This window comes from Phycodurus eques, chromosome 14, assembly GCF_024500275.1.
Source record: "Phycodurus eques isolate BA_2022a chromosome 14, UOR_Pequ_1.1, whole genome shotgun sequence".
Classification (NCBI taxonomy): domain Eukaryota; kingdom Metazoa; phylum Chordata; class Actinopteri; order Syngnathiformes; family Syngnathidae; genus Phycodurus; species Phycodurus eques.
In genome coordinates this window covers 6476623-6497776 of record NC_084538.1, presented here as the reverse complement: position 1 = coordinate 6497776, position 21154 = coordinate 6476623, and the positions used below count along the sequence as shown (strand labels likewise).

The 21154-nt window shown below is 41.4% G+C and overlaps 1 protein-coding gene across 7 annotated transcripts in view; it reads right to left on the bottom strand.

Moving 5' to 3' along the window:
* Positions 1–19758, bottom strand: part of stxbp6 (syntaxin binding protein 6 (amisyn)) — a 49913-nt gene extending 30155 nt beyond the window's left edge. The window contains exons 1-2 of one of the 7 annotated variants that reach the window (XM_061696715.1): positions 19499–19758; positions 10431–10632 (exon numbers count right to left, since the gene is read on the bottom strand). In XM_061696715.1, coding sequence (XP_061552699.1) covers positions 10431–10584 — 154 coding nt within the window. In that variant the 5' untranslated portion in view covers positions 10585–10632; positions 19499–19758. Of the gene's footprint in view, positions 1–10430; positions 10680–16096; positions 16241–19442; positions 19478–19498 lie in introns of those variants that run through there. The other 6 variants (XM_061696709.1, XM_061696708.1, XM_061696711.1 and 3 more) reach the window with 6 other exon arrangements.
* Positions 19759–21154: the final 1396 nt, after the last annotated feature.

Sequence of the window (21154 nt, the reverse complement as noted above, 5' to 3'; positions counted from 1 at the left end):
TTCCAGTAAGGACTGCAAGAGGTTAGGACTCATGAGATGCCTGCTTCCTGTGATACTATCCACTCCTATCCTCCCCACCTCGCCCTCAGCCCAGTCCCAGCGGCGGAGCAGGTATTGTACTATAATAAGTCAGATAAATCTTTCATGACAAATAGAAGCATCCAGGGAGTCGACACAAGCAGATTTATGGGCTCCACCTGTAGATTAACGTGATGGGGGATGCTGCCAAAGTCATATCTGTCATGTCCATCCATAAAGTTACTGTGCTTTATTCACAAGGAATATGATCAGTGGCTGTTTTGGCTGCACAAGTACGACTGCAAGCTTTCCATTGTTAGGAGAATTTTTAGGGAATGTTTTATTTTTTTTATAAAGTTCAACAGAATGTTTTTTAAAGTCATCTTTGCGTTACATTTATTTAAATAAATGATAGGGACGGGCATATGAAGAATCAAGGAACATTTTTTGATCAGTTACTTGATTACTCCCTTTAAACAGAGTGTTTCAAAAATTGGTTTTTGTTTTTTTTTTAACTGTGTTTGAGCATATTCTAACACACAAAATAAAATGAATAAACATTTATGAAACTAGATTAATTGACATGGTATAAATTACCAGGAAAATGAATAATTCAACACATTAGCGGCTCCAACTACCGGAGACAAATTCCTTGTGTGTTTTTGGACATACTTGGCAAATAAAGATGATTCTGATTCTGATTAAAAGAACTCCCCCTGCTTGAACAAACGAATAAATTACCAAATGCCAAATCTAAGCTAATGTTCTTAACATTTGAATTCAGAGGCTGAAACAAAAAAATAAAGAGAGTAATGTTCTTCTTTAGTTTTTTCTGAGAAATATAAGCATATTTCATGAATCATAGCAGCATTAGCTACACTAGAAATATCATTCCATTCACTTTCCACCAGTCTCATATAGACAGTATTTCAATACCTGAAGCAGTACATTTTAAGTCAAAACGTTCCTGTCCGAAACAACTTTTTGAGTAATATCAATTGATCAAGCCTTTTCTCACATCCCATATCACAAAAAAAAGGGAAATTATTGCTGATGTCTGATCGGAGCGATATTGGTATGAGCCAAAACTCAAGGCTGCAATTTCGGTATCAGATCGGGACATCCCTAATTCTAGATGAAAAATTTTGTTTGAAGGCTGAGCAACTCGGAGGTCTTCTAGTTTCATGGACAAATTAAGGTTCCTCGCCCCTGCAGTCTTCACATCACAGCTTTATTCTGTTCTGCTATTCGTTGCTTCTCTTCACAATGTACAGATGAGAGGAAGAATTTTGAGGGCAAGCCTTGTGGAAACAAGACAAAAAGATGACTTTTTCCAGGTACGTGGGGATTTGGGTTGTCACGTCCGAGCCAATACATATGGTCAGAGTACACATGATCAAAACCATGTGCCGGTGTGGTCATCTCAAATAATTACCTCCGTTTCTTTCCACCGGGTGCCTTCAACACGTCACGTTGGTTCAAGAGTTCATCCTGGGTAGGAGGCCAGAAACACAACCTGTTCACTGTCAACGCAGAGGACCACGCCTAGCGCTGTGGTAATAACAACCCCGGCGAGCGTGGGGACGGCATCAGGTTGGAAGGCTCCTCGCACATCCACTACAAATTCAGATCTCTTTTATTGCAAGGTTATCCGTCTCTTGGCTTAAACCAGCTGCTGTTCGCTCCTTTTATCTAAATATAATCGATGAGGTACAGAGTGATATGAGAGCAAAGTTTGTTTTTGCATTCATCTGCTGGGAGTGGACGCTTACTCTGTCCACGCTGGAAGCACAATTTGGAGGGATAGTTGAACTGATTGAGATTTCTGCAGCTCGTGTACCGTGGCACATCCTGTGGACATGTTTGAATCCTTCAGGCAAGGAACAAGACCAAATTTCTTTCCTCGACTTTACAATACAGTTTATCCTATTCACACCCAAAGATTGTTATGGTCACTCATTCCATTTTCATCCAATATCGTAACTAATATTGAGAACCTGAAAGATCTTAGGCAGACTGGACTAAGGGTGGGAATTTTGACAAAATGTATCTTATCAGTAGATTTTAGAGATTGCACGATAACTATCGGGACCAACAATTATCAACCAATATTAGGGAATAAACGTCACACTGATAGGTCCGATATCGAAAAAAACTGGACCGATAACTAGAGCAGGCTCATTCGGTGGGGGGGTTGGTCGCCAGGGGGTGCCGTCGTATTGGCTTGTGACAGTCATGGACATTTTGACCAAAATTCTTTGTCTGAGATATAATTGTCAATATCCAAAGTAAATTCGCATATGATCGCCACTGAAACTGCACCCATCGAGTGACTGAGCTTGTAACTATACACACATCACACGACACTTGTGAAACTTTGGTACCCTCGGAGCGCCGCGCTCGGCAAGATCCCGTGGCCTACGAAGGAGCGGACTCACGTAGCAGCGTAAACCGACAGAGGAGCAAATGGAGACATCTTAATCGGACGTGGAAATGTTGTTGTCAAGGCGTATTAACAACTAAGCAAAAAGGTGACCCCTACCGAGCGCCGCTCCTATCCATCTTTCTCTTCAGAGTTTGCTGAGTGGACAATAAATTAGATCTACAAATGGAATTGATATCAAAACACACAACAGACCTCGTTTGTGGAGGCCAGCGCGAGTACGCATTCACTAATGATGTGCGTCAGGTGGCGTTGCTTGGCACCAACACCCCCCCCCCCCCCTTTGCCCAGCTACGAATCACAATTTCTTTGAGTACACATTGTTAGTGAGACAAAAAAAAAAGAATTTTAATTATTTTATTTTTAAAGTTTTACATGTACCATATATACTTTGTGAAAATCTTTGCCTCTTCTTGCTCTCTTACATTCTCTCTCTTCCAGTAGACCTCAGTGCTACTTGCATGAAGCAGAACAACATGTTAGTACACTGAAGGCATGCAAATATAAATTCGGACTTGCCTGTAAATTATACTGTAAAAATATATTTTTAAAAAAACACTGCTTAAAAATTTGCGATATAGCAGGGGCGCAACCGATAACCAGTGATACAGCGGGGTAACGCTTTTGAAGGATCACCTCTAAACCACAAATAACTGCGATGTCAAATCTCTGTCGTAGCTGTGTCTCTCTCTACACATGCTAGGAAGTCCCTGACCCAAGTTCTAGACTCTTACAGCTGACATAGGGAAGAGGCACATGAACAAAAAGCTTTAAAAAGCAGATGAACGGTTGCATTGTGGGATTATGGAGAAAATGACAGGGTGCTCCGTGAAGCAAAGTCTGCCTCGGAAGTGGCTGATCAAAATAGACTATGAGGAGTTGCATCTAAAACAGAAACGCGGACCTGTCAGTGCTGAGACGGATTGCAAACACACAAACCTACTGTATATTCACGTCGAGATTTAAGTCTGCACTACAACATTTGTACCCACCCCCTACGCACATATTGTATACATTTCAGTCCACCTGCATTGCACCTGCACTAATCCATCCCAAGTCACCAGTTTCAAATCCATCATTGAACCCCTTGCAGATCGCCCTCAGATTTTTCTTCTTATACTCTGCCCACTTGAGGTCTAGTCAAAAAGTCAAAAGACCCTCTAAGGTGGTAAGCTCAGGGGACTAAAGAGGAAGAGTAGGTTTTCACAATGGGTGGGGATGAAAGTGTGACTTCTGTTTGTGTTTTGTGAAGTATCTGAACTGTAGCAAGAGGCTAATTAGTACGACTAAAGACTTGCCGTGATAGGGGCAGAGGTATGCAGTATATACACACAAACGGAATGTGGTATTAGTCCAGTGTGAGTGGGCTGTTTGTGAATGATGGCATCAATCGCAGGCGATACTCAGGCCCTGCAAGAACCACACACCCACGTTTGGCGTAGCCTCATTAACAAACATTGGTCCAAACTCCCCAAGATCTTAGGTTATATCACTTGGCCGCAGGATAGAATCTTTCCGTGCAGTCCTTTTATAGTCCCGTTTTATTTGCCTTGGCATGTGTGGAGTTTGTATGATCTCCCTGTTCTTGCATTGGTTTTCTCACGGTACTCCAGCATCCTCCATTCCCAAAATTCAAAATTGTCTATGTGTGTGAATGTGAAAGGTCATTTGTCTTTGTGTGCCCTGTGATTAACTTACGACCAATAGAGGGTGTACCACATTGCTCACCCAAAGTCAGCCAGCTCACCCATGACCCTTATGAGGAAAAGCACTATAGAAAATGGATGGATGGATGGATACTTTTGTTTCATCTGTCTGAGCAGTTCCTCCAAACGAAATTTGGGAGGGTGCCGGACAACGAACTTGATGCGAATATGCTGGGTTTGGAGGAAATGGGTCCAAACATTTATTTCAACAGGGGACACCTATGAATCTCTTGCCAAGACAAGGTGTTCAGTCAATAGAGTTGAATCATCAAAGTTTGCTGCAATGCTCAGCCCACATGTTACGAAGAGAACATAATATTTCTGTCCATCCATGGGCTTCTTAAACATGGTTTAAATTTGGTAGCAATTCTATAAAATCTCTAGGAGTAGTTTGTTTTTGATGGACCACCAGAAATGGCCAAAATTCGCCTAGAATGGCCACTTCAAGCGATAATAGCTTTTTAGGTATTGGTTTTTGAGACTTTTTTGTTGGGGTCTACACATGATAGATTTTGCGCCCTAAGTGACACTGGCTTTCGGGGCCGAATTCTTCAAAATAATATCAGGGCAAGCTACCAAGTCTGAACCAGATTGAACACATTTTGTCCAGTTCTTTCATATGGAAAATCCCTCAAAATGAGGTTTTATTGAGCCAAACAATTATGACAAAATAAGCAATTTTAGCAGTGCATTCACCTGTGCTTGGTCCCCAAACTATGGAAATTAGATTCTAATTCAAGCCTATTCCAAGTACCTTAAACAAATTAATAAAAAATTGCTTTATTCTGCAAAATATGAATTATTTTCCATTTTCTCAGTTGGAAGGTTGGGGTAACCTTGATGAGCACACCTAAAAATAAATGCATAACTAATACATAAGTAGAATGCAGAAAGTCAGACTAAGGTCTTTTTGAAGCAAATAAACAGGCATATAACTTATCTGGCCTATAGAGCTTGATTTACCAGTGAGCTACTCAAGCCTCCCACCCCATCAATCTCGCAAGGTAATCAATAGCTCCAGGGCAGCGAGCCGATGATGAAAACAGCAAGAGAGGGATTGAAATGTTGAAGCCGGAAGGGTAAGTGCAGATTTTATTTACCAGGTGGCCTGAAGCAAAAACACTAACACCAAGCTCAGCTCCTGAAGGAGATTATAGAGAATGGAAATGTTTTTATTTGCGAAATAAAGTGGGCAGCTCTATGGACCATCTGGTCTGGAACGAGTACCCATGATGGTCAATCGAGTAATGCCAAGGTAGCTGCACTTAAATCAATCGTAAACTGGTAACATCAAATCGTTTACCTGCGTTTTGTGTGCATGCAGCTTGTATCCGCTATCACGGATATTGAACCATATCCGCTATCACGGATATGGTTCTCTTGAAAATACATGGACTGTCAGATATAGGCATTATACCTGCCACGTGAATCCAACCCAAATGCGGTTGAATGTTACCAAACAAACGAGGAAGCGCTTCCCATGTATGTGGGTGTGTATGGGACAGCCTACACTTGAAATTACACATGCAAACAAACCACCTTAAAAATATGCCCGCATAACCACGTCAGCTGGAATACTCTCCCAAGAATACTCCTACATGCATCCCACACATAGAGCATAAACACACCAGGCCTGTGTTGTAACAGATTACGGGTGGGCTTGTTCATAAAATAGAGTGGCATGGGCACTCGGGGGGGGGGGGGGATCTCTCTCGCTCGCTCTCTCTCTCATATATATATATATATATATATATATATATATATATATATATATATATATATATATATATAGTTATATAAGAGAGAGAGAGAGAGAGATGCAATCAAAAGAATGGGGATAGGAGCTTCAGCTTTGGACCGACTAGAAAGGCAGTTCGAGATTGCAACCGTGTCAGAGTGGTTTTGCCGTAAACATTTAGTACCGGTTCATCTGAAAACATTGTAGTACGCCAAAAATCATGGTCCAGTGTGTACTTTGATTTTTTTAAGTCACGGTTGCATTCACATTTGATACAGTAAGGGAATAAGAAGCAAAACATAAAACTGCCCCTCTTTTGTGGAAACAGGATCTGATTTTTAAATAGACATTTAAAATGAAACAAAAACTGCTACCAGTAAACTCTGCCAAAAGCATATCACGCACCATGACGTCCGTTATCCAGAGGCTGAGCTGTGTGTATTTGTTTACAGAGCGGACATGCTGCCAGAATGTAAGGCAGTTGCACATCCTGTCCCTTTTTTTCCGAAAATGTTCTCTGTGGGAACTCTGTATGCCTCTGGAACACGCAATATTACATCCAGAAGAACAAAAAAAAAACATGTACACACACTCACCGTTACTCCCCAAACTCATCTTGATTTGTTTGACAGTCGGAAACTGTTTGAAACAGTGTCACCTACAGGCCTCAAGTGAAACAGTTACGAACCAAATGTAGAGTATCACGTCGTTTGTCTCAATGTAAGCACTTCAATCGTTAGTTTTGACTTTCCGTCGCACGCGATTAACTCGTGGAGTGTGAATCTGATAACAGCACTTCTGAAACCATGCAGTGGAGAGAGATGCTGTGAGAATCAATGTCTGGTCCATGCCGGTGAAACATTCACTGGGTCTTATCTTATTCGACGGGCCTCTCGTCTCTTTCTTGCCAAACATTCTGTGGGCGGCGCAACGTTTCAGCCCCGAGGTTCAGCCATAAAGGCACCGCATGGAACCCAGTGATCAAAGACGACGCTCGCTAACTGACTTGAACCATGTTGAGCTTCTGGCTCGGCTCCAGCAAACACTCCTATGTTGTTGTTGTTAGGGCGTCCAAACAATTCTGTGCGAGACTACTTGGCCATATCATTGCTGCACTCGCTAGCGAAATTCCAGGTATGGTTTTGCCCCCTATTTGGAAAACAGCACACTAAAAAGGACAATGGATTGAATCATTTAATTGGAGCACAGCAATAATGTTGTTCTAAGGCTGAAATGCAAGGTCACTGTGAGGCCAAACAACAGTAAGCTCAGTGAGGACACTCAGTCTTATTTTCAAGGAGCCACACAGAACAAGAGGTCCTGCTCTCCAAGTGGAAGCAAGCCAGACCTTTTTTATCATTGCGCTGCTTCCAACATTGAAGGAATGGCCAGAGCTCGAATAAAAAGCTGAGAAACATCAAATTGACTGCATAACCAATGAAAATTTTGACTTAATATAATAAGACTGTTTGTGTCCTCCTGCATGTACTGGTATTTCTTCAGGATTTATAAAGTATCTATCCATTTATCTATCCAGTCATCTATTGTTAAAAAGTCTGTAGCTAAATGACTGATGAAAACATGTTATATAACATGTTTTTACCAGGAACCTCCATTGGCCAACAGATCTATCCATCAAAAACTGGATTCAGCTTCAAACCACACCTACCGCAGTTACTTGTTTCTTTTTTTAAAACCAAATAGCTGCAATCGTCTTCTTCAGTCTTTCGTCATCTTTAAAACAACAACTGAGTCAATGTGAACTATCAAGGAAATGCTATGATGGTATTTTACTTCGCTACCCATTTTTACCAGATCAATAAAAAGTTTCCATACACTTACAAATTAAAAACAAAAACAAAAAAAAGTTATGAGTCTGCTACGTCAATTCTTTGCAAGCCAAAATTTGAAACCAAGTTATGAGCTTGGTCACCAAACAAAACCTTGTAATAAAAGGTACCATTGGACTTTGTTTATATAATCCAGCGACTGAGTCATTGTAAACTATCACATTAATGCTAAATCAGTTGTTTTACCTTGCTACCCATTGTTACAAGCTGAATGAATGGTTTTCGTGCTAGGAAGCGAGCATGTAAACGTTGTTGCTCGGACACAGTGAAAAGATTTCATAGCATTTGTGGTGCTAACCCTGTCTCACAACAGTCATTTGTGGTGTGAAATAGCGACATTTGAGAGCTATAAAACTTTTTTTTTTTTATTGCTACTGAAAACAATGTGACCTACACGCTTGTCATCGTAGACCGACGATAAACTCCGTTTTACAAGCTGAACCTGAAGTTATCCCTTTTTAAACTGCCACTTGGAATGAGGGACAGCTTTAATGGTGGTACTTGGTCGTGGCACTTTCCTGCATGTGGCTACCTCCACAGTCTGGCCCCTCACACTGTGGGCTTTCTTCAGCTGTGACATAGCACACATTACATAACTCAGCCACTGTATGACCAGAGGGCCTCAAATGTACACTACTGGAAGTCTCAGAGAGTCCCGACCCACCTCGCACACACACACTCTAATGTACAGTACAGTGCATGTGCATTGTCCTAGTGTTCACTCAACATGAACTACTGAATTATCCCTCTGTGTGGCTGTAGAGGGAATGCACATAATGACCTTAACTCATTCACTGCCAGCCTTCTCAGTTAACATGGATATTTGACTTCTAAAGCCGTCAATGGCAGTGAATGTGTTAAGGAATGCCACATGAAGTAGGCGGCTACACAATGTTGTATGGTTACAATGTGCTTGTATTCAAGAGTTGCAGCCGAGGCTACATATAGTGATGGAACATGATGCAAACACGCACAAATGACAATAATAATATATTTCACTATATTAACCCTGGTCCTTGTAGTGTTCAAACTTAACCAAAGGAACCACACACACAGAGTAATTACACCAGAGTTTGTTTAAACAGAAACAAAGCCGACCTGTTCATACTTGAGTGAAGAAAATTGCATATTTTTCATTTTATGACTCCAGTAGTTTGTGCCTTTTGTTCCATGTAGCAGTCATACTGTAAGAGAACCAAACCACACCAGAACTTGTTTGGAGCGCACCAGGGTTTGGAAGGTAGCATTCACACTTGACTTGATCAGCGGTATCTGCCATTTTAACACTGGGCATTCACACTTGAACTGAAGCGAAGTGAACTAAACAGCATCAGTGTTCACTTGATCGAGAATTCACAGCAGAGATCGGTTTACAGTTAGTAACAGTAATAGTTCACACTTGAACCAAACAAACTGCACCATCATTTTACCAACTAGTTTGTGTCTTTGGTAGGTGCAGCGTTCACACTTGAAGTGAACCAAACCGCACCAGAGATCACTCGCAAGCAGACTGAGGCCCACTCCAAGTGTTTGTTGGGTGCACACCAAGGTACATACGATAGCGTTCACGCTCGACCAAACAAACCACACTAGCAGCATACTCCCACTAATTATGACAAAGTGTGAACACAAATTTATGCCTTTTGCTTTCCTTTTAATGCTGGTTAATGTTTTTGGTCTGTGCAGTGTTCACATTTGAACCGGACCGCACCAGAGTCCACTTGAAGGCAGACCAAAACGGCCATGCAGCGTTCCAGCCAGGCTTCAAGCATTTTAGGTGATGAAATATATTAGCTAGCTAGCTAGCTAGCTAGCTAGATAGCTAGCTAGCTAGATAGCTAGATAGCTAGATAGCTAGATAGCTAGATAGATAGGACAGATTTCTGTATAGTCTTACGTAACTGTACGTCTCACAACTTGATGACTTGCTTAAAAACTGACTAAAGACAGATTATGATTTTGATTGGAGCATAGTTCCTGTTTGATTACTAAATCAGACGATGATAACGTCAGACACGACCATCTTCCTGGGATATGAGAAAACTATGGTAGTCAGAGTATAGTCCATGTTTAGTGAAGATAATACAACACGACGTACAAATGTATCAAGAGAAGCTCAGACAAGTATTCTTACAATAACCACTGTGCATGCTGCTTTTTGCTTTATGGTTGTTGTTTCATTTTTCATCGAGAAAATGCATGATCTTTTATCTTATCCAGGTCTTCTAGATATTATGTACATAATATCAACTCCATCACTTCTTTAGTGCACACCACGGTTCACATTCTGATCGCACATAACCAAAAAGATCACACTAGCAATCTCTCCGTAGTTCATTTTCACCAAACCAAACCTACAGCACAGACACAGTCGCAAAGACTGCATAGTTCAATAATCTGCTGAAACACAAATTACCAGGCCCTTGTTGTTCCACCCATCAATGCTATGCATGAGAAAATTCAATTAACAGGCAATAAAAAAAGGAAACCAAAAAGACCTAAACCTCAATTTGTAGTGAAACAATGATTACATTTCAGAGTTAATCCAATCTGGATTGATCTACAGCTCAACATTTAATTGATTTAGCGTGTCATTTTATTGGCAGAGGGAAAACAAGCTCATCATTGCAGACATCAGAGTGAGAATTAAGGCAGACATGTTAAAAGGGTCTGACCTGCGAGGCAGATGAATGTCAGGTAGTCTCCCTGGCCACCAGTAGCCAGGAAAGGAATCTTCTTCTTAGTCTTCCGCTTCACCTGCACGGCTGCCAGCATCTTCTCGTCGTGGGGTACGAAGACCTCCTTGTTGATGGCGGCTTTGGCACTCATCTTGGAAGCTTGCGGGTCAGCTGGCAAACGTTTAGGTACACTCTGCAGCTACGTCGGCGGAGGGAAGATAGAGGAAGATGGCAGATGAGATGGATCTGAACACATAAAAATGACTTACAGTATTGTCGTGATAGGTAATTTAAATAAAACATCGACTTATGATCACGTGGAACGTGACTATGTCAAACACGTATTTCAATTACGGGTGGGACAAAATGCCGACTGTTTGTATCATTAAATAAACAGCTGTGTAGTGGCGAGTGTGGCTTTTTTGTTTTTTTCCACTTCACTTCAGCAGTGGCGTACCTGAAGCTCGCTCGTAAATCAAATTAAAGTTTGGTTCACATCACAAAGCAAAAAAACAACAACAAACACATAAACTGGGGCATTTATAAATCAAGGTGCCATTGTGTATCGTATGACTGGTGCTTCTTTCACTAGATCACACATAAATATGAAAAGTCTATATGAATTGACAGACTTACGGTTACATGTACAGTGTTCCCTCATTTTTCGCGGTTAATGGGGACCAGAACCCCCCGCGAAAGGTGAAAAACCGAAACAGCGTGGACAAGACTGGCGAGACACAACAAGGGATGATGCTGGGTGAGGCTGCGACGATACGCAGCCAATCAGCTCACGGGATAAATCCACTCGTGCTCTCATTGGTCAATGTCGCGCCGGGAACCAATCAAGCGCCTTGTATGAGCGCCCGTACAGTATAGGTATGTAAAGGCATGTACAAAGCCTCTGAGTCAACTCATCGCTTTGTTTGGGATGTAGGGAAACCTTCTCTCGCGCGTATCAACATGAAACAACGCGCCTTTCCGCAATATGGCTGCCGATATGGCTGTATTTTTATTTATTTTTTTAATGAATATTTTGGGAAAACCCGCGAAGCACTGAAGCCACAAAACGTGACGCGCAAAGTGGCACTGTATTTGGCACGATATTTGTATTGTTGACTTTTTTGGCACGACATATTCAGTATGGTAGAGAGGCATACCAGGTTTTTACATGGAAAGTAAAGTACCGAAAGTGTAACTGCCTAACACTCCAGCCACACGTCTACTCTGGAAACAAACACAGTGCAGCTCAGCCTCTGGCTAACGGAAGTCGTTGCTAGGAAATTACTTTCGGCAGCAAGTCAAACTCTTTACGTAAAATCTCTCATAAATATTTTGCATCGTACCGCAGTACCAAACTGAAGTTCCGCATAGAGACACAAAACAAACATTTTGCTTTTATTAATACACCGAAGTTGACAAGTGACATTTGTTTGGTGTTGAATGGAGGTAATCCATTGTAAACAGGCGACAGTACATCAGAAGACAGTCTATCTCGGTTGAGTAAGTTGATGCCTCTGCAGAGAAGTGAGTTAATTTGGTCCAAATGCTCTCATGAGATCTGTGGATGTGATCAGCCACACATATGAGAGACACACAAACTCTCCAAACCACACAAGCCACCCTTGCAGCTGAGGAATCAATTTGTCATTCGTAACCAGTGGATGAACTACTGTGGGGCGAATAGAAGCCAGTCCAAAAAAAGCTACAGATTGCTTTTAGTACACTAATAAACAACAGACCGAAAAATTACAAAGTTGCTTTGTTCCAGCTCTGCCAGCTTTCAAAAGTAATAATGTGGTGGGCCGAGGGGAGCAGAGAAGCAAGAAGCAGGCTACAGTCGAGCTGTAAATAATACATAAACAAACTGGTCTCATCGGGGGCTATTGTTGGCCGGAGGTCATTGTTGCATCGGGATGACGTCAGCCCGCGGGGAACAGAGTGGAACATAAAAAGCTCTGGCGGCTGACTAAAGAGAATTTCTCGGAGAAACACTCAAAATCAAACATGTCGCTTGGGCTCGGAAATGAACAACAGCAATAATGTGAGCCAGTTTAGCATAGAGCGCAAAGCCAAGTGACAGAGATCGATATCGGCAACAACTGTACGTGTTCAGCCTCAAAATGGAAAGAAGTAAACACAAGTCTCCATTCCTTGCGCCAGCTCTTTTGTCGAAGATTTTCATTCACATTGTCGAGGAGTAAACAATGGTCCAAACAGATTCTCAGTCAAACAACCCACACACGGGTGAAGGCAATCTTCATTCATCCTCATTTGCATAGAAGCACCAACTACACTATTAGTTATGGTTCTCTCCCTCCGTCCTTTATAATCAACAAGTTGGCAAAAAACTTTGCTCAGTCGAGCCCAACACTGCACAAAGGTCAAACAATCCTGTTTGGTATCAATTCATTATTTATTGTACTTATGGAGAGTACTCTAAGAGTTCCATCAGGAAACGTAAATGCCTCACGCTCTAGCCACACGTCGACTCAGTTAAAAAAAAAAAAGAATTGAATTTTTAAAAAGTACTGCAGCTCAGCCTATGGCTCACAAACGTCATGGCTTGCAATATGCTTTTGGCATTACGGCTTGAAAAGGCATCATACGAACATTAATATCTAACATTTCAAACAGCCACGCGCGGGCTGACGGGGCCTTCAGATATGGCCAAAGCAAGAACAAATGTCACAGGTGTTTTTATATCAAAAATGATTCCGTTTTCAAACGGTCATTGACTGTTGCACTTGTCTGCATCGTTATTTCCTAAAAAAAAGACTAACTTGAAAAAGTTAAAAAAGACTAACATGGGGGGGGGGGATTTTTTTTATTTTTTAAATAAATAAATAAAATACAACGTTGCTCTCGGTGGAAACCATTTTCCGTCCTCCTCATCCACCACCCTCCCAGATGAGCAAGAATGCAGCTTCGCATCTACCCGCAAGCTGTCACCAGGAAAGGATGAGCGCATACCACCCCCTCAGGTGGTCCTTTGAAGCATGAGAAAATGAGGATGAGAGGAAGAAGACAGACAGACGAAGAAGAGGCAGACAGGAGCCTCCAGGCTGTGACATGAAGCCAGCTACGATGCCTCGCATATGCCTCGACTCGGATCGGTCTTATGTAATGTTTGGCGGATGGGACGAGCCTTGTTGCTACCGTGGTAGCCAAACGACGTACATACATTTCACAGCCGATTATCACCCAGTAAGGGAAAGGAAAAAAAGGAAAAAAAAAAAAAAGCATGCCATTAACTCGCAAGTGTTGGGAGCCTGGCCAAAATGCAACGGTCGCGCTTGGTTCATAGCTTTGTTACAAAGTAGCCTTTCTTTTCCCATAAAACAAGCAAAAGCTGACACTCGAGAGGACCTGAAAAGACATGAATGCATTGTGCCTCTTAAAAATCTTGAGCTTCCATTAGAAAGCAATAAAGCAGCAGTTGGCGGATGGGAAGTAACATCCCTTTTCTTTGCAAACATCAATCCGCAGCTTGCAAACACTGAAACAGTGCTGCGAGTTTGAAAGGAATTCAGAAGGGCAGATCACACTGGGATTCAACTTTTTGTTTACACTAATTATACTTTATAAAAGCAGTTGATTACCTTTTCTTTTATTACGTTTTTTTTTTTTCATGCAATGCGGTACAATTTTTTTGTTTGTTTGTCAGGTAACAAAAAAATTGTTGGTTTGGACAGAATAATGGCATTTCAAATTAATTTTAATTAGGAACATTAAGTTACGAGCTTAGTCACAGGATGAATTAAATTTGTCAAGGGAAGTCAAGGTACCACTGTATACCGGTAAACAAGTATACTACTAGAGAGTGCTTCTTTTCCATCCATCCATCCATCCATCCATTGTCTTCCGCTTATCCGAGGTCGGGTCGCGGGGACAGCAGCCTCAGCAGGGAAGCCCAGACTTCCCTCTCCCTAGCCATTTCCTCTACCTGTTCCGAGGGGATCCCGAGGCGTTCCCAGGCAAGCAGAGAGACGGACTTTCTCCAGCGTGTTCTGGGTCGTCCCCGGGGTCTCCTCCCGGCGGGACGTGCCCGGAACACCTCACCAGGGAGGTGTCCGGGAGGCATCCTAAACAGATGCCCGAGCCACCTCATCTGGCTCCTCTCAATGCGGAGGAGCAGCGGCTCTACTCTGAGCCCCTCCCGGATGACCAAGCTTCTCACCCTGTCTCTAAGGGAGAGCCCGGTCACCCTGCGGAGGAAACTCATTTCGGCCGCTTGTATCCGGGATCTTGTTCTTTCGGTCACGACCCACAGCTCGTGACCATAGGTGATGGTAGGAACGTAGATCGAACGGTAAATCGAGAGCTTCGCCTTTCGGCTTAGCTCCTTCTTTACCACAACGGATCGATACAAAGTCCGCATGGATCTCAGATTTGAAGGTGCTTATTTTCATCCCAGCCGCTTCACACTCGGCTTGATGAAGCCAACAGAACCACATTGTCTGCAAAAAGCAGAGATGCAATTCTGAGGCCACCAAACCGGACCCCCTCTACGCCTCGGCTGCACCTAGAAATTCTGTCCATCAAAGTTATGAACAGAATCGGTGACAAAGGGCAGCCTTGGCGGAGTCCAACCCTCACCTTTAGGAACTCTGGGCGAATCTCATCCACCCCCAGTTCCAGTTCCAATGTATGCTTCCCCCAATTGTGCAGTGCAGTAAAGAAGTGCTCCCAGCCGCCATTATGCCAGAAGACTGTAATCAAATTTGTCCCCCGTTTGGGAAAAGAAAGCAGCGAAGAAGCGTGGGCCAGGTTTCCTTTAGCCCGACGCCAGCATAAAGCAGCCACCAGTGTCCCCATTTGATTGATTGTTGGCGTGTCAGGACTGTCAGCCACCACGTAGGATGGACGCCCCTGTGGCAATCCCGTACAAAACACACAGTTGTGAGCTAAAACATCAAATGCGTGGATACGGGAATTTGTTTTCAAGCTATAGTTGTAAAAAGATAACTTTCCTCATGACTCACAGGCTTGGATTTGTACATCCCGAGCATCTTTTTAGGGTGATGTCGAACCACCGGTGTTTTTATTTGGGGCAGCTGTATATCCAACATGGCCACGTGTACACACTGGGGGATATACAGTACATCCCATAATGTTAGGGGGAAAAGATTTACGTCTCTGTGGCAGCCAGCCAGTTTCGGTGTTGCATCATGCTACATTGCACAGTCCTAGCATGCATAGTTTTTATGAGGGGAAATAACTATGACTTCTTTTGTGCACCTACACTCGAAGTCATGTCAGGCTAAGGATAAACTCTCTCTCTCTCTCTCTCTCTCTCACTCAAGGGGCGGTATGAATGTCTGACAATTCTTATTAGAAGTGTTACAATGCATCATTCCAAAGCTATACTTGGGGACTCGTGCACAAATCTCTCGCACTTTGAGGCGGTGTTGTAAAAACTTTTTTTTTTTTTCCTGGCATGAAAAGCGACATTTCTATTTTATTGCCACAAAGTGAGGGGGAAAACAAGCACAAAAGGTACGATTGCTTATCCAGGCCAGACAAGAATTCAATCCACCACAAAATATCGTTCAATTTGTTTTCCAGCCATCTTAAATGTTAGGTTTTGTCCAAAAAAGTAAAATGAAATTATAGGTTTTATCAGTTTTTTTTTTTTTTTTTTTTTTGTGAGGGCTACTTCTTACCTTGTGACGACTTCTCTTGTTTGTTGAGTTAGTTTAAGGCTATGGGGCATCTTGAGCTCTTTAAACGTGAATACAGGCTTTTCACAAGCGACCTTGAGCCAAAACCGCACTGTTGACTGTGCACGTGACGCCCCTGGCAACTCTGAAATCTACAGTCGAGCAAGGCAAACAAACGCGTCTGTGTTGCAACTTCTCATATGCAGCACAGCTTGACATGGTTTGCACATAAGAAACTTGCATAAAAATAAAATTAAAGCCATTTTTATAGCTCAGAGACACTAAAATTGCCACCACTGTTCTAACACTTAACTCAACATGTTACACATTTTTATCCACGTAATTTATTGATTGAAGAAAATTTTGTAGAGTTCCCATCCCAATGTCAACCACAAAGTGAACCATGACCAAATGTATCATTTCAGTTTTGCTCCAGACCAGAAAACAAAATTACAGAAGTGTGAAGATAGCTCACACCAGTTTCAGATCATGCTTCTCTATCAAGTCTTCAATCCTTGTGTGATAATGTAAGCCCAAAGCTAAAATATTTACCAAAATTTAGATATATGGTGGGATACTGATCACAATAGCAGATCTCAAACATTGTCTCTCCAAAAACTACAGAGGGACTGACTATTTTCTTAGTTGAGTCAGCCACTCATGACTGACCAAGTTCCAACGAAGCACTACCTCATGCCATACACCAAAAAACTAGTTTTCCAGCACCGTACCCCCATGACAATACATTTGGGAAATCCTCAACAATGACCACTGGCCAAGAGATATTGAATACAACAATAAGTCTTTTATTCATTGAAACAATGCTACAGTCCAGTAGAAATGTTTCTTCGTGACAGGTTCATCCAACATTGGTAACTGCATAAGTCGGGTAATATACTGTAGCGTACATCCCATAATATATTTACATCCGCCTGTTTTTGTCTTTACATTATGATTCAGGACGAAACGCAAGAATTAACAACTGTGTTCTCTGTCCAAAGCGTATAGTAGTGTGGTAAAAACAGCTTGGGTGCCAACCCAGAAGCAGACATGTTGTTGGATGTAATTGGACAAAGAAATACAGAGCAAACAAAATATACGCTTATCTTTTATAGCAAGGCAGAGCAAATTCAGTCCTGCTCCTAAACTCCTTCCAGGGAAGAGGCAATATTTTATCGTAAGTGGGTTAGTTGGGCCTCACAGCAGAACACACAGGTCAGATAAGAAGCCTTGAGGCTAATAAGAGTAAAAATAATAATAATCAATAAATAAATACATAAAAAATAAACAGGTTTAACCTTTCACAGTGACCAAATTGTATACCCATATAATCAAATTTTGTTGAAATTCAAGCATTGTTTACTGAGAAATTAAGGGAAATTTGGTGGAATGCTATGTCATGCAATGTAAAAAAAACAGGAAATACAAATGCTGTCTTTGTACGCTATCTAAAGATTGTTTCTCTAATTGGTCAGGTCATTCTTCTTAATCCTGCACAATAGCAAACTAAAAGAACAAAGTAAAAGTAAACCGCGACAAAAGGCAACCAACCGCATTTGGCAGAGCTGGAAATTTTCCACCTCAAACTAGGAAACGTGCATCTGACCATTGATCAAGTACTGTAGTTTTTACTAGCCGTGAACTTGGGGAATGTACATAGAGTAGTTGCCGGTATTTCATAGTTATACTAGAAATGAGCATTTACTACATATTCTACTCGTAAAATGGTGGGAAAAAATATGACAATAGCCACTCTGCATGAGGTAATTTGCTAAAATGTTTAGGTTGTTCTACTGCAAATGCAAAACTACACAGTTATACTTTTGACTGAAATGCTTTGACGTCGGGCTTCGGAAGTTACAAATGGAAAATTTCCCCTCTCAGTCTGGAACGTAGCATAACAATAGGACTTTTCATTGGCTCGATATTCAGAGTCAAAGCTATATCTTTGACCTGTATGGTTTGGCTAAGGCTTTCTAAGTACCTTTGAATGACCGCTAACCGGGCCCAATTTTCCCTTCTGATCAAGTCAGCAAAGTCCCAAAAGTCACATGTCTCTAGATGATTATCCGGAGTGATTATACTGTCGCGTGCGGTGTGTTAAAAGAGATCGGCTCAGAAAACAGTCAATCGTAAAATGTTAAACCTTTTCAATATTTGCGATCAAAAAGCGTTGTGTGTTGTCTGTAAACATATGAAATTTGCAATACATACAGTAAACACAGTCAGAAGCAATGATGTAATATTGGAGCCAGATTTGGCAGCACTGTATACAACACGGGGAAAGCCCATTTACGGTGAGTCACGTAAGGTATTTGTCAAGTCAAAATTTGCTGTCTATGGCAAACTAAATTTAATCTGGATGATCCAGATTTGGCAAAAATTCAAATTTGATGTATAAAAAAAAATCACATTTAATAGTCATTTATATAAAGTCTTACATGATTTGAACTGAATTTGCTTTGCATAAGCACAGACAGAAGATGTTTGCTAAAGAACTTCAAAAACAGTTATGTCAAATTTGGTTTAATCTAATTTGAATGAAATTTACTGTGCGTAAGAACAGTCAGAAACCCCATATTTGAGTCTCTTGGGGTTATTTGTCACGTGCAAGTTTGCAGTCTGTGGAGCATCAAAGGCCGTTAACTCAAATCAAGTTGAATTGAATTGAAGGCAGATTTGGCAGAAATGTCAATTTAACACAGGAAATCTCATTTAATGTTGAACAACTTTTAGGGCATCTGTCAAGGTGATATTTGCTGTCTGTACACATCAAAAGCTGTTAGGTCAAACCAAATCTAATCTGGAATGGATCGATATTGGGCGTCAATTTAAAAATGGATGGAGAAAACTCCCATGTTTTTTTTTTTTTTTTTTTTTTACAGGTACATCATATGATTGGAATATTCTGTGAGTGAGCACTGCAGTGAGAAGCTGTTATGTCAAGCCAAATTTAATTCAGATTGAAACCAAGTTTGGTAGCAATGTCAAATTTAACACGGAGAAGCAAATTTAACAATGGGTTCGTGAGGCTTTAAAAAACTAAAACTCACTGTTGAGGTGATGAAGTAAGGAGTAGTTTACCTCCCCACTCGGAACCTTACGTCACCTAAATTGACAATTGAAGTGGAGAGCTTCCAAACTAAGCATATTAGAATGTAAACCTTAACAAAAATAATGTTAAAGTCGTCGTTGGACGTGGGGAGAAATCGTTGTTTTGAACCACAAAACGGCAGTTAATGAGCTACCTGCACGCACACTTGTTCCGACAGCCAGGCGTGGGGGGGGAAACAACAACAAGTTGATATAATTTACAAAACGGAAGGTAAGGACACCGTGTAAAACTTACATTATCTCCCTGTCACACAACACGTCAGACATTCATGACTGTCGTTATCTACTCACCAGCTTGTTTGCTTTTTAAAACGTTCCACGTGCTCCCCCGCCCCCCTTAAATCCCGTCTTTCTCGTACCACAAAAAAAAAAAAAAAAAAAAAAAGCTAACTTGTCGTGTCAAACATTGTTCTCTTTTTTTTTCTCCGTCTTCCCTCCACAGTCGGTTGATTGAAAGGCGACTTTTTTTTTTCTACCGTAGAAGCCCGAGCGACGAGTCCTCACGTCGGCTTGACTGTGTGACTGACTGCGACTGTGGATGGAGGAGCTAGCAGTAGGTTCGCACACACACACACACACGAACCGATGTCAGTGGTGGGAAGCGACCAAGTCCAAACATTTTGGTTACTCGTACCAGAGTACATTTTTCAGGTATCGGTACTGTTACTTGTGTTTAAAAAAAAAAAGAATAAATAAATCCTGTACTCACATTATTATTATTATTTTTTTAAAGAACAGAACTGAAATGTTCCTAAAGGTTAACTAAACCCTTTTTTTAACACATTGTAAGTGCCGACATTAGTCAAACAAACAAAAAAGTACTCTAATTAATATTGCGTTTGTGTCATAAGAATTAAAGTGGGCGCCATGTTTAGCCAAATCGTCGTCAGCCGCAGACCAGAAGTGATGTTGAGACTACAGGAGCGTGTTTCCTGCGAATTCAGCACATTTAAGCAAGCTTGATTTGTTAAAAAAAATAAATAATAATGGATTGGCTTGGTGTTGGCACGCTGTTAAGTGTGCAGATTTTTCATTTTTGCCTGTTAAACTACCTTTTGAAAAGTAGTCCGCCGGCTGTCGGTTCTTGCCGCTAGCAGCTAGCCACTGGTTGCTAACGCCGGCGACATGGCGCCGTATTATGTAATTTAAATCAATTCCAGGATTATTAATGAGCATTTTCTTCTAGCATATTACATTAGCGATTGAACATTATTTCAGGATGGTGTTGTGCTATTGTTGGTGGCAACAGTATATGACTAGTCAAAGGTAGGATACCAACTTGATTGATACGAGAACAGCCATTGCGAGTCAGCCGCTACTCCGCCATTAGCTGGCTAGATAAGTGGATCTCTCCGCTCTTGTCATTGCTGAATGTTTCAGAACGAAAACATATCCGCACACAAAATAGTTTCCCTCTGAACTAATTAGCTTTGGAGTTTTATGAGCAACATGTTTCCATAGCTTAGTTTACATTGTGAACTGACTAACAAATCAAAAAATGTATTAGCTAATGATAACAACTGAAAAAAAAAATAGATCAGTTACTTGAATATGTTTTATCCACATAAGACTGAGTTTCACTTTTCTCCATGTTGCTGCTGTCCCCATTTTTTTATGCCTTATAAGACCCCAACATCTCAATCCGGTATACTGTATGCACAACCTATTTCCGCATTTGGCAAAATGGCGAAAGGGACCGTGCCAAAAAAAAAACATATGACCTTTAAATGTCTACCTTGTCCTTTTTTTAAAACAAGATTTCACCACAGAGCCACCAAACATTACAATATTCGACGTTTAAGTTTTGTTTGTGTTAAAATGTATTTTAAAAGAATTATATCCACGTATTTAACTTTTGTCCGAAGATTTTTGCAAGTTCGGCTTCAAACAATCATGTAATCAAACCAGTCATGCTCATTAGCTTAGTTTACACAGGAAGCCAGTTAT